This window comes from Ostrea edulis, chromosome 1 (genome assembly GCF_947568905.1).
Source record: "Ostrea edulis chromosome 1, xbOstEdul1.1, whole genome shotgun sequence".
Classification (NCBI taxonomy): Eukaryota; Metazoa; Mollusca; class Bivalvia; order Ostreida; family Ostreidae; genus Ostrea; species Ostrea edulis.
In genome coordinates, this window is record NC_079164.1 from 64,986,207 (window position 1) to 65,012,488 (window position 26,282).

The window sequence follows — 26,282 nt, forward strand, 5'->3', positions numbered from 1 at the left end:
TTATATTATCTTTTCTCTCACATTTGTAAAGCGCTTTAGAGAACTAATGTTGATAGGGCGCAAAATAAATCTTTTAATTCTGGTATGTCCAGGGATCCTTGTTTGCCTAAGTCTTTATTTTGTATTCCTTATAGATTAAGAGATTAATCACTATTCGTTATCTCCGCATTTGATTTTGATCATTAAAAGGAAAAACAAAATCTTTGAGAAAAACGTGAATCAGTCTCTTTAAAATGGGGAAGTATAAATTGTACACTTTTGTGAGGAAGACGTAAATGTATACGAGATAACAATGCATTTTTCAATATTCTTTTATGTATTTCCTTATTAATTAAAGAATCCGCCTGATAGATAAAAACCAAAAAACTGGCTGTAATAACAGTCCATGACTCATTGCAGTGAATAACAGACACAAGCAACGATTACCAATTTATTCATATAACAGCAATGACACTTTCGGGATATACTGAAATGGACAATATCGGCCGCATGTGAAAATTTTCTGGGGTAACTGGGGAGTCGCCCAGTGAGCCAGTTTAACTTAACTTGTAAGGGGTACACTGGGGGCCCCCAGTAAAACATTCTTTAAATATTCAAAAAGTCTTTGATTTAGGGTGTATAATGGGGGTATTTTTGATCAGTTATGAGTAAATGTTTGCTTATTTTCTTGCACACATATACATGTACGAGTATTTTTACAAAATGAGTGCAACATTTAAGCAATGAAATGTATTACATAGGCGCATTTCTCCGTCGTCTCATTTTTCAACAGCATTGACAAATTGAATGTTATAAAAATGTGGACATCAATAGTCAATGCGGATTAAAGATAATTCTAAGGCCAAAATTTGATTGGTTTGCTATAAACTTGGGGGATTCCCTTCTGTTCCAAACAAATATGTCCAAGTTGCCCAAGATTTTAATCAACAATGTTATAGTGTTTTAAGCCATTCTTGTTGCTATCGTCACTTCTCTTCGATTTGTACAAACAAAATTGTTTTAAAGAACTAAACGGTAAGGGGAGCACGTACATCTACACAGATCACTGAAGTCCAAAGTCGTACGTGTATTATCACTCTGTACATGTGCATATGTAGTTATTGTTGAGAGGAAAAGTCCAACTCTCGAGAAATGAAGGAATCTCGATACCCATTAAAATGGTTAAATCATGTGTAATAAAGCGTTGATACATGCATTTTGTAGGAATTCAAGGCCATTTACCGACATTTAGGTTGACATTGCAGACAAACAGACATGCCAAAAATAATAAACATCAAACAATTTTTGATTTACTATGCTTATAATTACTGACATAATTAACTAAAGGTAGCTCATTGTACTAAAGTTTTATTTAATGGCACGTTAAAACACCTCTTATGAAGTATGATTTCACCATCGAAAAAGTGATACAAGCTCTCAAGTATTTTATGATTTTTTTGTGATTTATCCTGGAATGATAAAAACGGTACTTTATTTGGAAATAAGATACTATATAGTTAAAATTTTGCTGTGATTTGATGCACAATATGAGTACATGCATATAAGAAAACATGCCTAAACGACTCAGATAGACGTTCTAATAATTTAGATTAAAAAATATTTATGAAAATTGAAAACGTTCTACATGTAATATTTTTTTAATCTATTGATAAAATCTTCAAAAAACATGTCAATTAGTAAAAAGAGAAATATATTTTAAAAAGAAATTGAAATGACATGGTCAAAATTCAGAAATATTACGATTTTTCGAATTTGAACTAAGCCCGATCGGAATTATAAAAAGTAGTCATAGAGAACATTACAATCAGAAAACTACATTCCCTTGATGTAATTTTTTTTTTGCAAATTAAACGACTTTATAAGGAAAACTAATTTCTTGATGAACAGTGCAAGCGATTAGCAGCAATATGATTATTTTAGTAATTTCTATCAATTGTGATCGGGATCGGTACTTTTTTCTTCAGTTTGGAAATAGTGATTATATCTAAAATTTGGACATTTCGTTTCCATTTCTTTTTATAATATATTTCTTCGATATATTTCTGTTCCGACTTGCATATTTTTGAAGATTTTATCCGTAGATTTAAAGAAAATTAACAAATGACGTTTTCAATTCTCATGAATATTTTCTTCTAAAAATTTACAGTGGCCGAGTGGTAAGAGCATCGGCCTCTCACCTCTGTCGGCGCGGGTTCGAATCCCGCTCGCGCCAGTAAGTGAGAATGTTTCTCAGTTTACTTTCGGAAGGTCGGTGGTCTCTTCCCAGGTACATTGTATCTGGGTTCTCTCTTCCACCAATAAAAACTGGGCGCCACCAGATAACTGAAAAATTGTTGAGTGTGGCGGAAAACATCAAACAAACAATCAATCAATCTAAAAATTTAGAACGCTTCTACATGTACAGATGTATCTGAATCTTTTAGGCATTTTTTATTACATATTCGTATCATGCACCAAATCACAGCAAAATTTGGACCCTAGAATCTCTTATTTGCAAACAATACACCTTTTTTATCAGTCCGGAAAATCGCACACAAAAAGAAAATATGAAATGATTAAGAGCTTGTATCACTCTTTCGATGGTGAAATCATACATCATGAGAGGTGTTTTAACGAACCATTAAATGAAATTTAAGTGTAATGAGCTACCTTAAAACAGTGCATGTAGATCGTTAAAAGAGCATGTTCCTCAACACATCAAAAGTACGTGAAACCCAGTAGTTATCAAGCAAACGACAGTCTGACCATCTGTCTTTAAGTTCCTTCCACATACGAACAATTTCTTCTGGGCGATACTGATTGCCTGTTATGGAATACCGGAAATTAGATCCACATGGTCCTTTTTCACGATACCCACAACTGAAACCTGAATTTCCGATGGCATCAGCTTTAATGTATTGCCTACACAAACCAGTGATATAAATATCCTCGAAAAGGAACACTGGAACACGTTGAGTGGCCAAGTACAGCTTGGAGAGTATGTCTCCGGAAATAAGGTACGCTGAACCACGGATATACACAGGATGAGTTAAATCAACATTCATGAAAGAACTGTCGCGTTTCTTTAGGAAAGGTAGATGAAACCTTTGTATTCGATCCTGTCTGCATCCAATAATTGCATTCAACGGTTTGGTACGATTAAGGTACTTCAGTAGACTATGAATGTTGAGAAAAACGTCATCATTTATTTTAAGCAGATAGGTAACGCGCGCACAATTCACATGTGCCCACTGCAAAATACCTATGGATTTCAAAGTTTCATTTTCATTGGTGTCAGTAATATCTAGACTTATTATATCGTTGAAAATGTTACTTTCTGCACTTGCAATGTCATTATAAAATGCATTATCACTCTTTCCGAGAACGAAAATATGATGTACAGTGTTATTTGTTTTGGTAGTGGAAAGCCAAGATTTCCTTAGGGCTGCTCTTTGCTTAAAATTTGTAATCCGGCTTGGTATCATTATCAGCAAATTCAGGGATTTGCCACGGTCTTTACAGGAAGCAGACACTGCATTATATTTAATAAGCCCCTTTTCTACGTATGCTTGTACCATACTGTACGATGTTGCTTCCTTTCCTTCATCGTTCCAAACACAGACAAATCGACACAGTATATTGCTCTTTAACACTAGCAAAAATAGGATTAATGTTGTCAAAAAAGTCTTCCACCTTTTTGTCCGACCTAAGCGTTGAAAAGCTGACATCTGAAATTTAAATGATGATTTAGTTATTTTTTACATACCATTTGTATAAAGATTCATGTCCCAAACATTAATTTTCTAAAGATGCTGTGATTTTGAACAGCTGAAGGCAAATGTTTTTTGCATGTTTTAGGTTATCGTTTTTGACATATTTGTTTCTGACGCAATGCGTTTCAAAAACAGCAAATCAACTGAAAAACAATGAAAAGGTTGATATTATCAATGAAGAATTTACATTCATTGGTTTGTTTTTTCCTTATAGACTGTGTTGAACAGTTTTCATTTTATGTTTCTAAATGTGATTACAGCATATTTAAGCTATAAATGGAAATGAACTTGTAGAACTTCCCCGAATTTTCATAATGATTGTTAGCATTGGGCTATGCCATTTAATAAATTTATTATATGATGCTACAATAAGGATGATGTCAGTCAAAATTTTGAGAATTGTATTTCACAACAGCGTCAGTTTGTGAAGAACCAGTCAACTTGCACTGATGTCTCTTTCAATTAATTCCCAGGTACCTGAAATATATGTTTATAAAATATAATTGGGATGTGAAAGAGGTTCGAACCTGAGTTTTAAAGTATGGTTATTGCCTTTTAGCTTTTACATTGAATGGGAATTATGAAAATAAACAGCAAAATAGTGGTCCTGGTGCTTGTTAATTAGGTTCGGTGTGTTAAATTTTACATTTTTACTTAAAATCAAATTTTGTTCTCCTAATAGCTAGTGTTCTAATAAACTGTTTTTGTCTATTCAACACATAGCTACACAAATCAATCATGACAATTACAATGAATTCAGATTATACAAATGTTTAATACGTTTGGACATTTTTTTCATTAATCGTAAAGAAATGTAAAGTATTAAAGAGCGCTATACATGTACAGGTGTTGTCGTGTTTTATAAATAAAAAAATGATCTATTTTGGAGAAGCTGAAATTTTAAGACTGGATTTTCTGTTCAAATAAAAAAGGTCAAACAAATCAATGGTTTAACAAGATTAGGACGATTTTCTAAAGTATCTACTATTTGCACATGTACCATAAACTACAAATATTCATGGCGTTGTTCTGGTTTTTTTCTTTGTTTGCTTGCAAACGTTTGTTTGCTTTTTGTGGGCATTTTGTTTTTGAACGCCAACTTTTGGGTTGTATTGTATATATGTTTTTACACTTTGTTCTCGGTTTTTAAATCTTACAGTGTTTTGTTTTATATCAGAGGAGATCATTAGGCAACTTTCATTAGCAACAATATATGATATATTTATGGGTAATCTCCCCCTTTTACAGTGTCATTTTTATTTCTACATTAATTTGTTTTTATATCAGGGGAGATCACTACGCAATTTTAAGTAGTACCAATGTATATCATTCTGGGTGATCTCCCCTTTTACATTGTCACCACAATAAATGACAATTCACACAGGTAATGTTGTCTGTCTTACTGTTGGGGTCAGAGCAACACGTTTCTGTGATCATCATTAAACGGGTATTACATAATATAACATTATTGTAAAATAATAAGTTTTATGTAATTGCGTTCCTCTTTAAAATATTGTGATAAACTTAGTAGAGTGTGATGTTTATTTTAGGTGTTTTCATGGTTTTAGCCTGACCCCTATGTTTTGGTCACGTGACGAAAAGTTAGCATCACTTGATCATTGTTATCATTGTTGCATTGGAGCTTGTAGAAAATTCTTGCCAAATTATTAACCCACCCACCTTCCCCGACGCTCACCGAGCATTTTACACTTTGTTCTCTTGGGCATTTTGTTTTTGAACGCCAACTTTTGGGTTGTATTGTATATATGTTTTTACACTTCGTTCTCGGTTTTTAAATCTTACAGTATTTTGTTTTATATCAGGGGAGATCATTAGGCAACTTTCATTAGCAACAATGTATGATATATTTATGGGTGATCTCCCCTTTTTACAGTGTCATTTTTATTTCTACATCAATTTGCTTTTATATCAGGGGAGATCACTATGCAATTTTAAGTAGTACCAATGTATATCATTCTGGGTGATCTCCCCTTTTTACATTGTCATCACAATAAATGACAATTCACACAAGTAATGTTGTCTGTCTTACTGTTGGGGTCAGAACAACACGTTTCTGTGATCATCATTAAACGGGTATTACATAAATTCACATTATATTGGATGAACAAGTGAATATAACGGACAGTGATCAATATCAACCTCATAAATTCTATAAGCTACAAAATGAAGAGGTCAAACACGTACACCTGGACACACAAGAGGTATGAAATGCATATAGTAAAATCAAGCAGATTTATAACTTCTTTTTATTTTATCTTTCCGCCACAAAATACCGTCCTTAACAATACTTTCAAATTTGAATTAACATTAAAAGTTCAACCGGATATGTTTTTGTAACATTTATTTAAACCAATGAAATAAATATTTATAAAGTTAGATCATATTGTACTAAAAAACCTTCCTCAATAATGTTTTTTGTTACTGAAATAATGTAAATCCGAGGGTTATCTAGAAAAGATCCTAGTCATTACACTCTACACTAAATATTCAAGATATCTCATTCAAATATGTTAAATACATGATTTGTAAATTTCATCGGCGTAGTCCACAACATAAATAGACACCATAAACGTAATCATTCGTAACCATTCATGGCGCGCACCGCAACACGCTAAGAACGAAGACGACCAATGAACATAAATTTGAAGAAGAAAAATAGTGTATAATGAAAGACTACACAAAATTATTTTGTAAAATTGATTAATGATTATTGTAAGATATCTAATGCCCAATGATGTATGTCTTCAAAAGATATAATTTCTCATCAAGATTTACCAAAAAGTGCATTAAATAATGCTATTTTTAAGAATACTGCCATGTTAACAAGATGGTGGGCATTAAAAAACCCTCCCCAGTTTGCTTAAATTGTTATTTATTGTTTCTTAAAATGAATGATTTTCAACCACTTGTCTTCGTTATTATTTTCACACAGTTGTGCAAACAATTAGCTGAGGAAATGACAGCCCATAAAAGAGAAATTTGTGAAAAATTTTGAGTGAAAATTCAGTTTGTCTAACAGTCATAATATAATCATGGAATATTTTTAAAGTGTTTGTCACAGCTTTCGAATACACCTCTCTAAGTGTTGCTACGAATCATCATTTAAAAGTTTCATTAAAAATCATTCTCATAATTTCTACGATAAAATAAATGTATCAAACTTAATTTCAATATGAAAGCGGAAAGCTATTTTCTTACTCAATACACTTAACATTATTTTTCATTCTAGACGTACTTCACAATATTTTGATAATAATACTTGTGGATTCAAATTTTAACTAAGGTTTTGTTTTAAACAGTTTTGTCGCCTTTGCTGAAGTAGAAAATTTTTAGAAATTACATTAGATATGGAAACATATTTGTTTTTAATGAAACTAGAAAAAAATCTCTCAGAATATTTTCACATGTTTGTTTAATCATCACTCAAAGCTTTTCGACGATGATTTTATTTTAAAATCATTTGATAATCTTTACAATAAACAAATTGTATGAAATGTGCAATTAGAAAAATTATGTTGTTACAATGTAACATGTATACCTTTTGTTTTAATTCTGAGCTAACGTCTTACCGAACAAAAAGCCAATAAAGACAAAATGCCTTCGTATGAATTCAAAATATATATTTATACAGGTAACTAACGTTTAAGCTTTTTATCAAGTTTTTTATATAAATTTGATTATTTTTTAATTTACCTTACCCTTTATTCCAGTGATACGGGTATACTCCTTTGTTGAAAGAAACGGAAGTGTTTTCAATTCTAGAGTGCATCTACTGCATGATAAAAAAAACAAAACCGTGAAATGTAGCGGTAGTCTATGGAATAACAAAGGTGCAATAATTCAATCAGTTATCCAATTTATCGTTTACATCTATTCTACAGCAGAGCAACAAATTTTATCACCAATTCAGAAATATTAATATCACGTTCAAAAATGGATATTCTATAATATAATCGTGGTCAAATATGGATATATGGTGCCTGAAGATGGAAATATACCGGAGAAAAATAGAAACTGTACACCATTTGGTATATTTTATTGTTTTGTTAAAATTACATGCATTTTGTCTTTTTTATGCTTGTAGTAATTGATTCTAAAAGTTCGTTTGTCGAAATATTGCGATAATTAACCACAATGCAGACTTAAAAATCTAAGCCGCGAATTCAAAAAGTCTTGGGCTGCGTTCAAGATCGTAGCGGCTAGCCTAGGGGCTAGATATAGTGGCTAATTTGCGCCATTTTACAATGTGTTGTCTTTTCGTTATTTTGAGACGAAAAGTAGCTGATATTATCATTTTGTCATATTTACGTTATTTCTGGGCGAAAAGCCGCTAAATATCGTTTTGTTGTCTTTTCGCTTCGAAATAACAAAATGACGATAAAGTGTAAAATGGCACAAATCAGCCGCCATACCTAGCCCCTAGGCTAGCTGCTACGATCTTGAACACAGCCTAGTTAATTAGTTGGGTAGTCATGTGGTATAGTGACGTCATATGCGCCCTTCGATCAACTGATTCTGAAAGTAGTGCGAGATATTATTAAAAACTCAGCTTTTTAAGGGCCTAATTTATTCACCATGGGCAACATTTAAACCGATGTTGATAATTTTGCCGAGTTTTATGTGTTTTCGCCACCAGTTCATACAAATACCGATGTAAATACCTAATTAATATAGCGAGGAAAGCGAGTATGAAATCGGCAATATTGCGAGTGAATAATGTTTATATGGGTCGCTGTCTACACACTATTTGGTAATGTTATTCTTTTATACATCTGTAATTGGCGCTGTTTCTTTTTTCTAAAATAAAGAGTGCAATTATTATTTATTTTTTTGGATTACAGACAAATTATGATACGTTACATTGTTGACAACTAGGCCTAGCTACTGTCACGGGTGCATTTCGGAAAGAAAAGAAACACTGTCACGTTTTGTTGTCAGGAAATATAACAGATAATGGTACACTTTACATCTTTATTATTATTACATCAATTTTGTTACTAATTATTACAAAAATAAATGAAATATAATTAAAAACTCAGTCTTGTGATTGTCACTGTAATGAGACTGCGGTTGTTTCAATAACTACACTGGGTCCAGTTGGAATGGTGGCTCCGTTTGGAATTCTAATACGTTTCCTCTGGCTCCCACTTACTTCCTACTTCTCCTTGATTTCTTTTAATTTGTGGCTAATTTAAAGGATCTATAAAATCAAGTTGCACATTTCAAATATACTTATTGCTATCTCAACATTGCACATGTACCATAATCTAGTGCGCATGTGTACGCATCACTACTACACTGTACATTTTTTTTACTACAACTACGATACACTGTATATATTCATATATGTACTTTTACTGTACTAATTACTTCATATGTTATTACTCAATACTCAATATATACATATACTTGTGCATGTACTTTACTGATTACACAACACACATACTGGTATGATAATTGACAATGTTTTTTTCACATTGTTACTAATATTCGTCACTTTACTTGTGTACTCTTGAGAGTTTTACATATACTCTATACTTAAAACTAAACACAGTACTTGCAAAATTAACAATATGTGAACTTGAAACCAACTTTACACAACAAAGTCAACAATAAACTGCAAGTGAAAAATTTGGAAGTTTTATAAATAAATTGAAATGAAATTAATATCAATAATGAAGTAGATAAGCTTACCTCAGAAGTGCTATAGTGGAACCTGTCTGAAGCAATATGACAAACTGAATACCTTACAATGTTAAGAATTTCGATTTACTTTTGACGTCCGTTACTCGTGCCTGCTACGCCCAATCTGACCAAAGCAAACACCGCAAACCAGTTCGAATACTAGGATTTAAAAATAGACCTGGCTTAGTCGGCAATTTCAAACCTGATTTAAACGTATGAGTGAAAGTTGGGGATAAAATTTATCTATTTACCTCAACACAGATTTGGTAATGGACGAACGGAAAGCAGTTTGGACTTTAAATGTGACCCCCCCCCCCCCTCTTGAAGAAGTACGTAGTACTTTAAATGCAAACGTATAAGGGACAAACACATTCATACAACACACTCACAAATACAAGTAAAATAAATACTGATTAAAACATTTTATTAACAGAACCGCGTTTAGAAATTGTCTTTTTGAATCAATCATACTCAATAATCCGAAATCTGTATGGTTGCAACGTCAAAGCCCATCGCATAAGTCTTGAATTGAGAAGTTTTGAACTGTTGAGATAAAGTAAGGGTTGATGGTCTGTTTCTAAGACGAACTCTCGCCCATACAAAAACTTGTGAAGCTTCTGTATCCACCAAACAATTGACAAACATTCTCTTTCAATTGTTGAATAATTTTCTTCAGCATTGTTTAATTTGCTACTCGCATACGCGATTGGTCGTTTCTAGCCGTTTTCCTCCTGTAAAAGGACCGCCCCAAGTCCTCTGTCGGAAGCGTCCCTTTGAAGAATGAAAACTTGAGACATGTCTGGAAGTTTTAAAATCGGCGAGGATGTTAATGCTTTCTTCAGATGTTGGAACGATATTTCCTGTGACTCCGTCCATTGTAACTTATTTGGAGCAAACTTCCTTGTCAGATCTGTAAGTGGTAAGGATATATGAGAACAATTCGGAATGAATCTCGGGTAGAAGTTTACCAAACCAAGGAATGATCGCAGCTGTTTTTTCGTAGTAGGGCGTCTGGCTTCCGGGACGACTTTAACTTTATCCGGATGAGGCAGGATTTTCACTTCCTTTTCATTGAACAGGCCTATAAATGATTTGAGGAGGCCCAAAATTTTTTTTTTGGGGGGGGGGGTCCTCCCCAGAAAATTTTGAAAATCAGGACGCAAAATCCTGCATTCTGGCGCATTCTGAGGGTAAATTTATTGTTTAAAATATGTGAAATTATATATCCTTTTTTCAGGTATTTCAGCAAAGTGCATAAAATATAACATTCAGTCGTCAACATTCAAATTCAGATCTATAACAAAAAGTTGTTTTCAAATAAAAATGAATTATGATCAATTAAGTCCCAGAAAATTTTGAAAATCAGGAACGCAAAATCCTGTATTCTGGCCCATCCTGAGGTTTAAAATATGTGAAATTTTATATCTTTTTTCAGGTATTTAGTCATGATCAGCCTTCAAAAATCAGAGATATATATAATATAAAGAAAAGCTTGTACCAGTATTCAAATTAAAATGAATTGTGATCAATTAAAACTTTTTTAACTTTGCTTGAGTTCTTGTTTTTTTCCATTTGTCATGAGGTTTGTATTAGATTTTTAGAATAAAACAGACTGAAAATTTCCAAGCTATCAGAGAACATTAGAAAACAAATGATTCCAACTTCAAACACTTAATCTGGAGGAGGATTTTTGTCATAATTCAAATATTATGTTTTGAACAGAGCAGTAACTTTTTCAATTTTACATTGACAATGACTCCCCCAACCCCCAAACAAATTATACTAAAATTACTTGAGATTTTATTCAGTAAGTTTTGATATTATCTGAGTGCAGAAAAAAAATCCTCCTTTGGATTAAATGCTGTGAAAATGTCATAAAAATATATATAAATGAGACTCAGAATTGTGAGAACATGGCTGTATTCAATTTCAAGCTAGGCACTTAGATACATGTCATATACTGATTCACAAAAACATGAAAGAAAAATAGCCAATGTCACCAATCTGAATCACTATCATCTTTAGAATCTTCATCAAAGTCAGAGTCATTATCTGAAACTTCGCCGAGTGCCATAACTTTCATTGCACACCTGACTTCGTCTAGCACTTGTTTTGCTTTTGCAATGACAGGGTCATCATCTGTTTGCATGCTTGCATCCTGCATCAAGGTTACTTTTTCCTGTTGGACATTCAAAGAACTGACTCCTTTATCTTTAACTTTTAATTTGGGAAGTTTTCTTCTGTTTTTAGCTTTGACCCAAGTATCAAAAGATAGCTTTACCAATTTTCTACCCTCCTCAGACTCTGGCTCAGGGCCATTTATACAAATATGCAGAATGCTCTCCAACATTGTTTCACTCAATCTGTTTCTAGATTTTGTTTTTATGCTTTTTAAGCAGCTTGCCCCCCGCTCTGGCCAAGCATTTGTGATGGGAATTGCTAATATAATTCCAGCTATTTGAATCACACTTGGATAAAAGTTCTCAAGTGTTGTGTTTCTAAGGAGTTGAAGTAAAAGCCATTCAGTAGGTGTTGACTTCTTTCCGTTTCTAACATCTTCGGGAATGTTTGGTTTTATATTGTCATTGATATAATATTTCAAATTCTGCCATTCACTGATTAATTTTTCTGTTGCCCTGAGTTTGTTGTCATCTGTCATTTCTTGATAAAAAATGATCAGCAATTACCCTGACTTGAGTAACGCCATACTCTTTAAACCCCACCTCAGTGTTCAGTGGTATACTTAATGGATCGAAGATTCCAAAGGCTGCCAAAATATCACTACTGTCTTCAAATCTGCTGTTTATGTTGGAAATAAGGGACTCAACATACTTTGTAAACAACGACTGAAGCTCTTTTAATTCTTTATCTGATAGTTTGATCTTTGCACACATATCGGTAAAAGAGTCAATATCTGCTTGGAGGCTTTTCATAGGAGTCTCCTCATCTAGTAAAGATCTCAACTTATCTTTAGCATGGTTGATTGAAGGTCTTATCGTTGAAAAGTTCAAAGAATCTTTCTGAAAATGTTTAGAAAGATTTGACAATACAGGTAGTATGTCTCTTAAAATGTACAAAGAACCAAGGAATTTAATACTTTTCATTCTTTTTAGAAGACCTGTAGCAGCAGCATCACCAGACTTATCCAGGATGGAAAGAGTTTGTAATATTGCCTCATAGTCTCCATGAACGGCTTTAACAGAGGCCTCGAGACTCAACCATCGTGTACGACAGGCTTTTTTGAGTCGTTTGCTTACAATTTTAGACGCCTTTTCGCCAAGATTAATTTCTTTCAGTTCTGTCTGTGTTTTAAGATACACTGCCATTTTTTGGGAGAGTTTTCAAACAGCTGCCATAGTTGTCGTAATATAGTTTCAATTGTTTTGATGTATGTTAAAGAATCATTTGAGCTAGCACATGACAGTGCCAACTTATGGCACACACAGTGAATATTAATCAGTGTTGGATTCTCTGATTTTAGTCGAGTTGCTACACCAGTACGCTTGCCTACCATTACTGAGGCCCCGTCAGAAGAAAACCTAGCTAACTTTGATATATCTAGTTTATCATCTTGCAAGACATTATGAATAATTTCAGTAATGGATTCAGAATTTGCTGATGAAAAATCCTTCAGTATATTTTTACATGAAAGAAATTGGGTACACACTGATTCACTTTCTGATCTATAAAATTGAATGAATGTCATCAAATTTTCAGTCACAGATATATCACACACTTCATCAGTTAAAATTCCGAATGCTGGGGATTTTCTAACATCATTTAAAAGCATTTCTCTCATTGCCTCCCCTAAAGTGGTAAAAATTTCAGTTTGGCACTCAGCTGACCTATGTTGAAAATATTTCAAAGTCTCTACATTGAAGATCTTTTCTATGAAAGTAAGCAAAGGAATCAACTGTCTATTGGCAATGAAATTTTTCATAAGGAAATATGCAGAAGCAAAAACACCCTCCAGAACACTCATTTCGACTTCAGATTTTTTGGTCACCTCATGATGAAAATATGAAACTTTCTGTGTCATCTCTGTTTCTAAAGCTGATGAATGTAAACCACTGCTTTTGTGTGTATTAATAGCATCTAATTTGAACCGTACGCTAGGTGATGCTGCAAAAGTTTCTTTTTGGTTTTGTGGATGTTTAATGGAATGCTTCCGGCATACCAAACAAAACATGCCTTCACCCTCTACAAAACACAACCACCAATTCCCATTAAGCCAATTGTGATTAAATTTTTTTTGAAGATGGCATTGATGATATGGCACCCTTTTTTACACTGGAACATACATTTTCTGGACAGCTGAAACATGAGTGGACAGTTTTTGATTCCTCAAAAAGATCTTTGAGTATATTTTTCGCCTCCACTTTTCCCCAAGGTCCAAATCTATTACGTGAGGAAGTTGAAGGGACAGAATTTGGAACGTTGCTAGGTGGACTGGATATGTCACTAGGTGTAGTAGTAGGCATTTCACCAATTTCAGGAGTGGCAGTCGATGACGTCTGATTGTCACATAATTTTCTGCCTTCACTATCACCATGATCCAAATCATCATCTAAAAGAGAGACCATCTTTATTAATAGCAAAACATATAAACTTTGGCAAAACATCACCAAATTTTTGTATACATTTTTACACACAGAAAATCCCTTTTGACAGACTTTGGGAGATTAGAATCAAAGAATAAAACATTTACTTCACAGTAATTTATTTTATGAAAATTATTCACCCTTGTATACATGTTTAAGCAGTTGTAAGCAAACAACTAAAAAAAGCCTGTCTTAAATGATGGTTGAGTTTCAAGGCTCATGAAATTGAAGATTATGAATGTTAAATAATATCTCTGATAATGAAAATGACCAAAAAAAGTACAGGGAGTGTTTCTCATTTCATATAATCATGGCAAAGTTCATACTTTTACATGATCAATAATTGTAATGTTATAATACTGACCTGAAATATTAGCTCTGTCAGAAAACAAGATTGAACAAATCCTGCAGGTTTCAACAAACTAACAAAATCCTTTCTGAAAATTCACATGCAAAAACATCAGTCATGGCAAAATTCATTTATGAAAATGATCTGACATCAGAAACACATGACAGTCTTCAAAAAATCTGCAATCAATCATGCTACAGGTAAACAGTAAACGTAATTGAACGAATAACCATGCAAAATAAGTGGGAATTAATTTTATTTTTAACCTTTAGATCGCTTGTTTTGGGTTTGGAAATAGTCCTTAACTGTTCTTTTCTTCACGTTCATCTTTTTTATCAGTGTTGTGGGTCAGCGTGGTACATTTGGTAAGATTCCCGTTCATTCAAAATGCAACATCGACTCGGAATTTACAGCCAATGAAAATCCTTCATAGATTATACACGATATTCGCAACCAATGAAAATCCGCGATACGTACCGCTTTCAACAACGAGGAAGTGATATGCACCGTCTATATTTAACTAGTAAACACAGTCTATTTTTAACTAATAAGTACTGGTTATTACGATGAGAATAATAATTAACTTCAAGTTAAAAAAAAAGATGCAATAATTTTTTTTTCAAACACGATTTGAGCCGGCAACTTAGTTGTCTGAGGCGGTCAATTCGGCCGGCGGCCGGTTCCTAACGAAAACACTGATGAGGCTGTATCATTTCTCTTTCAATAATATAACCCAAACATTCCAGCTGATGATAAGCAATTGCACATTTGCTTGGTTTTGCTGTTAAGCTGGCTTCTCGTAGTCTCTGCAATACTAAAGCCAAATCTGAAATATGTTCCTCAAATGTCAAAGAAAATATCAAAATATCATCGATAAAGTTGTCCACCTTTGGCAAATCCCGAAGAACAGTTCGCATCAATCTACAGAACGTTGCAGGTGCTGTAACAAGACCAAATGGCATCCTAGTAAATTGTAACAACCCATAGGTGTTTGAAAGGCTGTTTTTGGACGTGAATCTGCAGTAAGAGGCACTTGCCAATAACCTTTTGCCAAGTCTAAACGGGAAAAATATTGATGTCCTGCTAGTTTTGAAAACATGGCGTCAATATCAGGCATTGGTTCTGCATCGAAGACAGTGATACGATTTAGAGAACGGAAATCTACGCAAAACCTGTATGTTCCGTCTTTTTTAGCAACCAATACGATTGGCGACGAATATGGGCTTTCTGAAGGCTCAATCACATTTAGCTCCAGCATCTTTCTTACTTCATCTTTTATAGTTTCTACCATGGAATAAGGCATTGGTCTCGGTGCAACTCGAACGGGCTTTTCCGTCGTCGTTCTGACATCATGTTGGAGTACATTGGTGTTACCAGGTTTGTCTGTGAGAACATCTGCGAATTCACTAAGGACGTCCATTACGAGCTTGCTTTTGCTCTCTTGCATCTCTTTATTGATGTCAATGTTGAGATACGACTCATTCTCAAACAAACTTACCTCTAAGTCCTGTTCATCCCCATCAACTGGTTTTGTGCTAACTGCCGCAAGAATGTTGTTTTCCAACACCATACATTCATTTTCCTTGCGTTCAACATACTACTTCAATAAATTTGCATGGAATGTCTTGAGTTTTCCATTTACATCGATTTGATAATCCACTTTGTTCAACTTTTTGTGAATGGTGTACGGCCCTTTCCACTGCATCAATAATTTGTTATTATCAGTGGGTAATAAAATTAGCACTTTTTCTCCTTTCATGTTTCTGCTCCTTGTCTTTCTGTCGTAGTACTTCTTGTGTCTTTTCGATGCTTCCTCCAGCTTACGATGTGCCAACTCGCATGTAGTTTCTAAACGCTCACGTAGATCTAGAACATATTAATAGGTGGTTTTTATCTCTGGATCCTTGATTTCCTGTGTCCACAGTTCTTTCAGGATAGTAATTGGTCCCCTCACCGTCCTGCCATAAACTAACTCGAAAAGTGAAAACCCCAAACTTTCTTGTGACACTTCTCTGTATGCAAATAGCACGACAGCAAGATATTTGTCCCAGTCCTTAGGTCTATCAATACACATTCTCTTCAACATCTGCTTTAGGGTCCCGTTAAAACGCTCTACTAACCCATTACACATTGGATGATAAGGTGTCGTGGTAAGCTGCTTCATTGAAATGAGTCGGCTGACCTTTCATCAATGATGAGGTAAATTGGCTTCCCATATCTGTTAACATCTCTTGAGGAACGCCTATGCGGGAAAACATCTCAACCAAAGCTTCAGCTACGCGCTCGGTATCAATTAGCTACATCAATAAAATAATCAAATTTAAAGTGGAAATCACAGTATTTTATTTCAATAAACCAATCTTATTATTTTTGAATTGTGATCTACACGTCGTTTGGAACTGGGGCCACGGAGTACGCTGACGCACTCAAGATGTTACGAGTTCAATGAGAAATAATTTTATAATTCAATTTAAAGTTAGGAAATACAATATTCTATTATGTATAATTAAAAGTTCAATTATTTTGTATCTTTAACATTTTTGTAAATCTACCAGTTGGTAGAAAATGGGAGCACACGTTATACCGGGTATGTTGTTACAAGGTAAAGGTCAGTGGGTCCACGTGTGTATTGACTTTGAAGAACAGAATGTGTTGTAGACCTAGCAGTGTTTAGCTTCGATATACAAAATGTATCCATTTTCTCGCAGTTTATCTGGGTCTCTGTTCATGTGGTTTTTGAAAAGGTGACTGGGCGGGTTTTTTAAAGGTAAAGTTCTTCCTCCATCAAAAAAATTTATCCACGTCTTTTTTTTCTCATACCTTCCTTCGAAAAATACTCAGTCTAAATCCTTTCTACAGACAACTAGAACACCCATACATGGCACAAAACACCATAATGCAATGTTATTCCACAAGCCGTTAACGTGGTACTTGGTTTTTCGTCGATTAAATCTAATCTGTTTATGAAATGGCTAATAGATGTTTTCAAACCCTAGGGCGCATATGACGTCACACATAATGGCGCGTAAAATAGCGAAAGTAAATATACATGTGAACGAGTGGATTGGTTCATAAAGTTTATTCACACAAAAAAAGGTGGCAGTGTACATGGAAACCTGTAACATAAAGAAGAACAAGTTGTACATATGACTGCACTAAAGCACCAATAAACAGAATAAATGAGTAAACAAGAGAATATGTCATGTGAACTATCATTGAGAAACATTAATAGGGGCACTACCCCAAATGGCTCATGTACTAGGGTGCATATGATCTATACTCAGTTTTGTGTGTAAACAGACTTGACTTGCATATCCTTAAGATAATGTAGGTAAGACTACATAAATACATATACTACTTCAAGCTTACTATTATGTTACCTAAAGTATAGTACAACCCTATGTGTCTTGATTTCTAACAAAATAGTATTAATGTGTAATAATACAAACACAGTACATCACCTATGTAACTATGGCTATCAAGACCTTTGATTAGAAATCCACATTTACACATTCCTCACTCATAACTTACAATGACTATTGTGAAAGTAGTGCCAGTTGATACCAAATATTGTGCCTAGATTTACTAGATATAACAAACATGGTCTGACTAAATAAACAATATAACTAACCACTTCTGAATGTACAGGGCATGTAATAATGGCTAAATAGTACAGCAAGCCACTCTCACAATTTGGCATCTAGAAATATTCATGAGTATTATTCAAAACCTCAATACCTATTTGGGACTAGTTTCATATATGTGATGTAACAAACAAATAAAAGAATACATTTTGGCGGGAATACACATACAGTAAACAGTGGCTATCTGTGTAACGTATTTCTAAGTTGTAAACTAAGACAACTAATATACAAAAAATATGCATAACTGCCGTCATCTAAGACATACTAAGCTATCAAATTATCAAGTAAAACTTACCCAACATGCGTCTAAAGAAAGCAGTAGTTCACATTCATGGAACTCACGCCATGTGATGGGAACTCTATATACAGTGCCTAAAAACAAAACCCAGAATACGGAAAAAATATGTTCCGGCGCACTCTACTACATACATATCGCAAGATTTGAATTTCATCGCTTTCAAACTCGAAAACTACGCAAAATATTTCATTAAAAACACATTTAAAGTAGTTTTAGGCATGGAAAGAATTAATTTTGCTGAAAAAATGAAAAAGTTTAGAAACATGCGTTGTGTCCTTTAATAAAGGCACTATTAACAACATTTCATAACCCAATTATGTAAACGTCCCATAATGTCATTATCATAATCCTCCAAAGACACGGGTATTCGGATGCTAATTCACAGAATTTAATTTGATGTTGCGAATGACCACCATTTCCATTCACAAAAGTTTTTCAACAACGCCTCATTCATGCCACTAAAGTGTTTAAAAATGCTTTGGGTGGTATTCCAAATATTGGTTAAACCAATGTCACTGGCGGATTTGGTAAAAGACGAAACGTCTCTCCATTTCATCGCAGACATGCGCGATAGGTGACAAATCGGGAAACAGCTGGTCAAGACAAGGCATCAATGTTCTATTAGTCACTTCTTACACGTGCGATATACGCTCTTGTGTTGTCTTGCTGCAACGTGGTGTGATTTCCTTGTCTGCGCATGAACGGGATGGTCACATGGCGATGAGTAATTTCATCTCCATAGCGTACACCTGCAAGTCTATAGAGGGGTGTGACGGTCGACAGTATGTATCGTGAGGGTATATGAATATCGTCGCCGCCGACAATGTGTGCCTAACGACAAATACAAGTGTAAAATTGTGTTAGCGTGAACGCGTTGCTTGTCGGCGCGAAAGCGTGTTGCTTGTTGGCGCGAATGCGCGTTGCTTGTTGGCATGACGGCGTATTGTGACTAACGCACAGTCACGCTTTTGCAAATGGTCCTATCCGAACACCATAATAAACGCATACTTTAGTTGCTTCTCATTTCATGTGATTGTTTTCATTTCGAGGTCAACCTATTTCCCAATGCATCGTCTGAAAAATGTTCTTGACCTTAAGAAATGAGATCTAAATACAAACACGTTCAACGTGATAACAAAATTGAAATTTTAATCTTATATTACAACAACAAATGAAACAGGAATAATAATGATATACTTGAATAACGTTTGTAGTAAAACTAGAAATTTGACAGTTTTGTATCTATGTCAGTCAATCTAATTAAAATCAAATCCTAAAATATGCTCACAATCGCTACAATAGGATCTGACATAACTCCATAGAAGGTCACGTCTTCATGACCTTTGGCTTGGAATATTCATGAAAACTATCAGCCAGTCAGATTGTGCAATACAGACAATGATGGCTATTTAGGCGGTTCCCGGCAATTCGTAAACAAGTTGCCGTAATCTCTCTCCCACGAAGTTTATTCCACATTATAATATTGCATATTCTCACACAAGGAATTTTAAACTTTCCCAATAATGTCTAGTCTATTCCTTTCAAACAAACAACAAAATGTACGATATAAATTACATGGGTACGATTTGAATAGTTTTCAAGATGGTTTACTTAATTAACGCGAGGAATATAACGCCAGTCGACGTAAACGGTGTACTGTGAAATCACCAAACCAAACAATCGCAGAGTATACGGCACGGATCTAAGAAGTCTGATTTTAATCAGATTGCTTTGTCAGCACGCGCAATTTTGTTTTTCACGCTGTTGTTGTTGTTTGACGTCGCTTGCTTCATCATGGTTTGGGGAAGTAAAGAGCTAGGTACGTTTGTTATCATAACTAGGCCCTGTAAAATACTTCAAAAATGAAGAACAATTATCAATACAAATCATTGATATATATGAAGTTGATGATCCCTAGTATTTATAATTACAAACATATAGGCGGATCTAGGTCTCTTGTACAAGCTCCGGTCAGCTCAGTATATTCCGTTACGCTACAACGCTAATATCATTATTCGTAGGGGAAAGTAGTCCCGGAGAATTTGACGCTGTACGGAGTTTGTCTCTTGTACAAACTCCGTGCAGTGTCAATTCCCCGGGACTACTTTCCTCTACGAATAATGATATTGGAGTTGTAGCGTAACAGAATATACTGAGCTGACCGTAGCTTGAATGTTGAGTACTATTCAAACCTATCCGGAATCCGGAAAATAAACGATTTTCTTCACTTTTTCTACCTTTTAGGAGAAAATTCCATGTGGTCACATGCATCGGCCACAAAAAGCAGTAAACTAGAGATAGATTATCTTCAAAAGAAGTAATTGTGCATGTTTCGTTCTGGCCGTTGGCTGTGGCCAATTTCTTTTTTTTTAATTAATATTTTGATACCTAATCAGGTGTTTGATTTTGACGTTTGTGCACAGGCGGATCACCGTGTAGCGCATAGCAACGCATTGTACATACAGTGATATAAGAAAATTAATCACAACTTAATGTACTTGGTATTGTTTTAGCGACCATAATGATATAATGTATTAATAATTACAAACTAAAAAAAAAAATATCAGTTTATAAACAAATCCAGTTCGGGTCATTGAAATGCAAACAGCAACTGGACCGAATAAAATGCAATACTAGACCGGGTATGATGCACAGTTGTAAACCAAATCTTGTCTTAATTTCTATAAATGTGTAAAAATGAAATGTTGCTGTCGCTTATAAAATCATAAATATGCAATAATAATGCCAATAAAAAGGTAAATTGGCTAATCCAACAGTTTAATACACATCATCTAAAAATAGTATTGAACATACAGTACGGACCAAAAATCTTTGTATAAATAGATTTCAAATGAGCTGTTCCAAGCAAAACAGTTTTAAAACGTCATAGTGAGAAATGTGACGTCATTTTTGCATACTTTTAAGTGCTTGTCTCAGAGAAAAACAGGCAAAATCAGAAAAATATTCCAGAAGGGGGGTCAAAACTTTCCAACAATGATGATATTTTTTTGATGTATGGTCTAAAGTGAGTCAATCGTGAGACCAAAATATAGGTCAAGTTCATTCTATTTATAGTAACACGAGCAAACTGCATTTCGGTCAATCCCTAGCTTCCCTAGATAGAAAATGGTTTAAAATTACCCATTTTTGCGATAAATTGAATTAGTTAATATCAGTTTTATGAATCACAACTTATTGATATGGTGAAATAAACAGTCTAATGTATTATTTGCGACTGTTGGATGATTTTTCATGTTTGACGCATGAAAAGGGGGGTGCGACAAACATGGCTTACTATTTGAGATGTTCATTGTTAGTCAACTTTGAGCACCTGTATCGTGTAAGGTAGACAACTATTTTAATTGGTAGTATTTCCATATTGTTTAGATACTTAAGATATACAATGTATTAATAATTATATTATGGAGCTTGGCAAATAATGAGAAGTAGCTGAAAATTGCCATAAATAGTAGCTATATTCCGACTTATTTGAAGAAAATTAATTTGGTTGTAAAACCGTTTCTTTTAATGATTTCTAAACAATTTTTTTTATAATACTCATTCAAAAACATTTATATTATCATTTCTAAGCTCGGAAATAGTAAAAAAAAAAAAAGGTCGAAAAAACATGATAAATATACTTCTTCTGTATAAATCGAAATGGGGATTCCCCGTGTAACTCTTCAAAAAAGGAGTCTCAAAAGGTATACGAGAAATGCTGGCATCGTCTGACTTGTAATTTTTGCAAATGTTTTGGAGATAATAGCTTTATTTGTGGAAATTTTGGTCATTTCGAAGATTCTGACACTTCATAGTTGATTGATTGTAAGAAAAATACTTCTGCACACCTATGTTCATCAAACGGTTCGAAATATCCTTATTGATTCTGTACCGGACCAGAGTTTTATGCGTTACCGGACAGTTAAATATGTCAAAAACAACGAGACCATTACGGCATGTATTGGAAAAGAACACGGACAAATGCAGTGTTCTAGACAATTGCTCTTCCAGAAAGGTGAAGGCAAATTGAGGTGCATCACCAATGTTTTGGTATCGGTCGAGGGAGGCAATTCAGGTTGAAGCTGGTAAGGGAACTTTACATAAATTTGTGTTTACAATGTCCCACTCCCGGCTCCGGCTCCCCGAAAAATATTAGCTGGGTTTTTTGATGTTTTTTTTATAAAGTGTGATGCCAAATCTGTGGGTTTTGTAGCAGTAATTAGGTGGTGGAAAATGTCTACACTGAGGAAATGTTCATGTAGTGTTATACAGTATTACAGAGACCTTCCATAGGAACTATCAAATCTTCAGAGCCAGGGACGTTTTTTGTCTAACACTCAGACAGTAAGAAAAGGAGATTAAAGATCTGTAATTTATTCCAAATTTTAAAAACCAGTCACATTCCATTATTTCAATAATGATTGGGGGTAGGGTGGTTGAGAAAGAATAGAGGGGAAAATTCCAACTCCCACAGAAGGTGGAAAAAAATCTGAACAGGAAATATGAGTAATTTGCTTTCGGTCATTAAATACTACATTCATTCAAGGACAAGTATAGCGTAAACCTTTTTTAATGCACTGCTTTTGTTTTTGCTTTTGTTTGAACAATTAACCCGCCATGAAACATGATGCGGAAAGTAAGTAAATTCCCTAACTGAAAATATGTCAGGATCAAGGAACAGTACCAGTATATCATCTGATCTGAACACCTGATATCAAATTCATATTGCTCCTGCACACTACTGTCTGAGGTATAAAATCATTCAAATGTATGTAGTCAAATCTAAAGGCATAAATTATAATAACATAAAACTACAAACATATATAACTATGTCATATACCAAATTTGCTACAACCTACCATTTATCACAGTACTGTATCCCTTTTTGTAAGAAAATTCTTAATGGAATTTTTTACTTTATTGCAGGGTATAAAGCAATGCCGCATTATGCTCAAGCAAATTGAGGTATTCTTTGGCATGTTTGAATGTACCTACCAGTATTGAGGATGATATACAAGTAGGTAAAATAAATGCATATCCTGTACTAATTCTACATTTATAAAATTGATTTTCAATCTGATGCCCAACTGATCAAATAAACCTGAACTAGCATATACATGTATGGTCTGAAAATGATAACTTATTTTGCCTTTGTTTGTTGCTTATTAATGAATCTGTTTTCAAATACTTCTCGTGTCTAAATATATTTTTACATTCAGAATGTCGTAAAAATGAATTACATGTGAATTCTAATTATTAATCATAATTATCCAAGAATTTGTTTTTAGCATGTCTGGCTGTCTTTTTGTCCTTATTCTGACAATGAAAGTCTTACAGAGTGTTTTGTATGTATATATATAATAACCCCCCCCCCCAATTTAATCTTTTCAGAGAAAGTTTTCATTAAATGTATGATTTTTACTTATAGTGTAAGAGAATGAACCAAAGAAAACAAAGAAACTGTGAATGAGTGTCCAAGGTGTCACATTAGAGGCAATGGAAAATCTGCACATAGATGAACATTATCTGAAGTATAGTTATGGATCTGATAGCAATGTTCAGTATCAGAAGAGACCTTGTCAACGATGTACATGTACTATAATGCGGTGTACATTAATATTTCTTAATTCTACAATTGTTATAGATTATGGTATAATACATGATGGGATTACATTATATTTGTCTATTATATACACATTGCATGTATTTAATTCTATGAATCAGACTAAAAATGTAAATTTTTGTGTTTCTGTTAACATGTAAGTCAAAACTGAAGTAGGCTGGTAGAATATACATTATAATTTTTTTTCTCAAACTTTTATTTTCAAAAGAACACTAAGAGACAATCTAATCACAATCTATATTTTTAAAGTTACAGGTACATTACCATATTTGATTTGAGGGGCTCAGTTTTTACAGTTAATGGTACTTTTAAATATGCTTGATATTAATTACTTTGAAATTAGTACAAGTGTGAACTTCAAAACAATGTTTATTGAAAAATCTCTTCGACAATATATATTTTATTTTAAATTCTAGGGTAGGAGGTATAATTTCAAAACAGTGGAAACACAGTAATTTTCATTTTAGGCCCCATTGTCATTAAACATAATGCAAGGATTTTGTAAAGAACTGAATTTTTCTCTCAAAATGCTCCATAAGATAGGTTAAAGGTTGTTAAAACTTAGTGGATGAAAATTTGTTTTTTTTTTTATTTGATATCATTGTTTTATTTTTACCTTCAAAACATAAAACTTGTAGTGAATGATTGAAGCTTAATCCAGATAAATAAAATTTAATGAAAGTAAAGGCCATATTCAAAGTCACTTCTTTATTACAAATAGATCGATAGAAACCCAATGAATGAAAGTCATGTTTAAGGTCGCATTTACATGTAAGGTCAAATACATTTCATGCAAATGATGTTTTTATTATATTACACATGTTAAATCTTGCACAAAAGTCAATCTCATGAAATAACCATTCTGTCCATGTTCAGGGATGAGGTTAAATTTATATATTACTATACTGTATCTATTTCTACTTCAGTAATTCTACAAGATCCCTCAAACATTTAGACAGCTTTGATTGTTATGGATTTTTAAATCTTATGTACATTGTTAAAAAAAATCTTTGTAGATTGTTTCATCTACAAGATATTTAAGGTAGCTCATTACACCAAGGCTGATATCACAAGTTAGCAATTTGAATGTTTTGTGAAATTGTTTTTATCGATTGATTTGGTTGCATGTCTATCATTGTGGCTCAGAGAATAAAGCATTGGGCTGGTGAACCTTAGATCCTGAGTTCAAATCCGCCATAGGCTGTTTTTCATAGTTGATGATATTAATTTTTAAAATCATGTTATTTTTATCCAAAATTGCATATTGTCTGCCTTTTTGACATATATACTTATGATGTATCATATCCTTCATGATGGAATCATTTTTGTGCTGATTTGAAAAACTCTTTAAGTTGTAGTGAGCCACCTTATCTCTCCTTGAAAGAAGATTGGTGTATTGCTTTGCACATATTGGTCTATCTCTCAGTTGGTTCATAGACAGACATGGTATTAGAAAAGACTTTTCTGTATAGGTTTCCTAAGGCAGGCTGATGTATCTTAGTACATAACCCCTATTCAATTTTATGACACTTGGTTAAAGGAGTTGGAGTAACATAAATATCTTTAACGATCAGGGAATCAGATTTATGTGGTCAAACATGTGGATTATTTTGAAATTGTGCATATTAATACAGTTTTGGTGTATAATTACTATGATTTGTATAAGATACTTTGAATTACCAATTTCAAAATTAGTATTTATTAAAATTTTCTTAAAATGAGAATGTTTTTTCCTTTGGTATTGATATAATTGTTGGTATGGTATGTGAAATTCATTGTGTGGTGGATTTTATCGACTTTGTCAGATTTCCTAATGGTAGTCTCTTCGCATCCCTTGACGAAATGGACAATATTATTTGCCGAGCTCAATATTTTTACGAGTTGGCCATATATGACAGAGCTTTTACTAAATGAACACAAAACCCTCAAACTTGGCCTACCTTGGAAGACTGATGGATCGGAACATAAGGAAAAAATGCTGAATCAGCTATTTTTTGGGAGTACCCATAATAAAGGCATCGGTACTCGATTATGATAAAATATTTTCACCTCATTTTTAGTTTGATTTATAGCATAGAGGAGGTACTTTTTTTAAGTCTGTCCAGAATTGGACTGCCTATTTCAGTTATCTATATTTCGGGTATCGAAAATAGCTGAAAAAGCTGTATTTTGGCTTGATAATTGAGACCAATATGCCTGGAATAGGTGGCGCTGTATAAAAAGAACATGCATGGATATTTCACTGAAATGTTTTGTAAATGGAGATAGAACCCATAGGTGATTCTCCATGTAAAATATCACAAGGATTG

The 26,282-nt window shown here is 33.8% G+C and overlaps 2 protein-coding genes across 2 annotated transcripts in view; both read right to left on the minus strand.

Annotated features, from left to right (window-relative positions):
- Nucleotides 1-417: 417 nt before the first annotated feature.
- On the minus strand, nucleotides 418-7,567 carry LOC130046404 (beta-1,3-galactosyltransferase 1-like). The gene is made up of 2 exons (XM_056156668.1): nucleotides 7,472-7,567; nucleotides 418-3,707 (listed from the first exon to the last, which is right to left on the minus strand). Exon 2 carries the CDS (start codon nucleotides 3,705-3,707, stop codon nucleotides 2,673-2,675), a length of 1,035 nt encoding a protein of 344 aa, XP_056012643.1. The 5' UTR covers nucleotides 7,472-7,567; the 3' UTR covers nucleotides 418-2,672.
- Nucleotides 7,568-8,812: 1,245 nt separating this feature from the next.
- LOC125679970 (beta-1,4-galactosyltransferase 1-like) overlaps nucleotides 8,813-26,282 on the minus strand; it is a 75,999-nt gene continuing 58,529 nt past the window's right edge. The window contains exon 5 of the mRNA XM_056156693.1: nucleotides 8,813-8,973. Within this exon, the coding sequence (XP_056012668.1) occupies nucleotides 8,949-8,973 (25 nt within the window). The 3' untranslated portion in view covers nucleotides 8,813-8,948. The remainder of the gene's footprint in view (nucleotides 8,974-26,282) is intronic.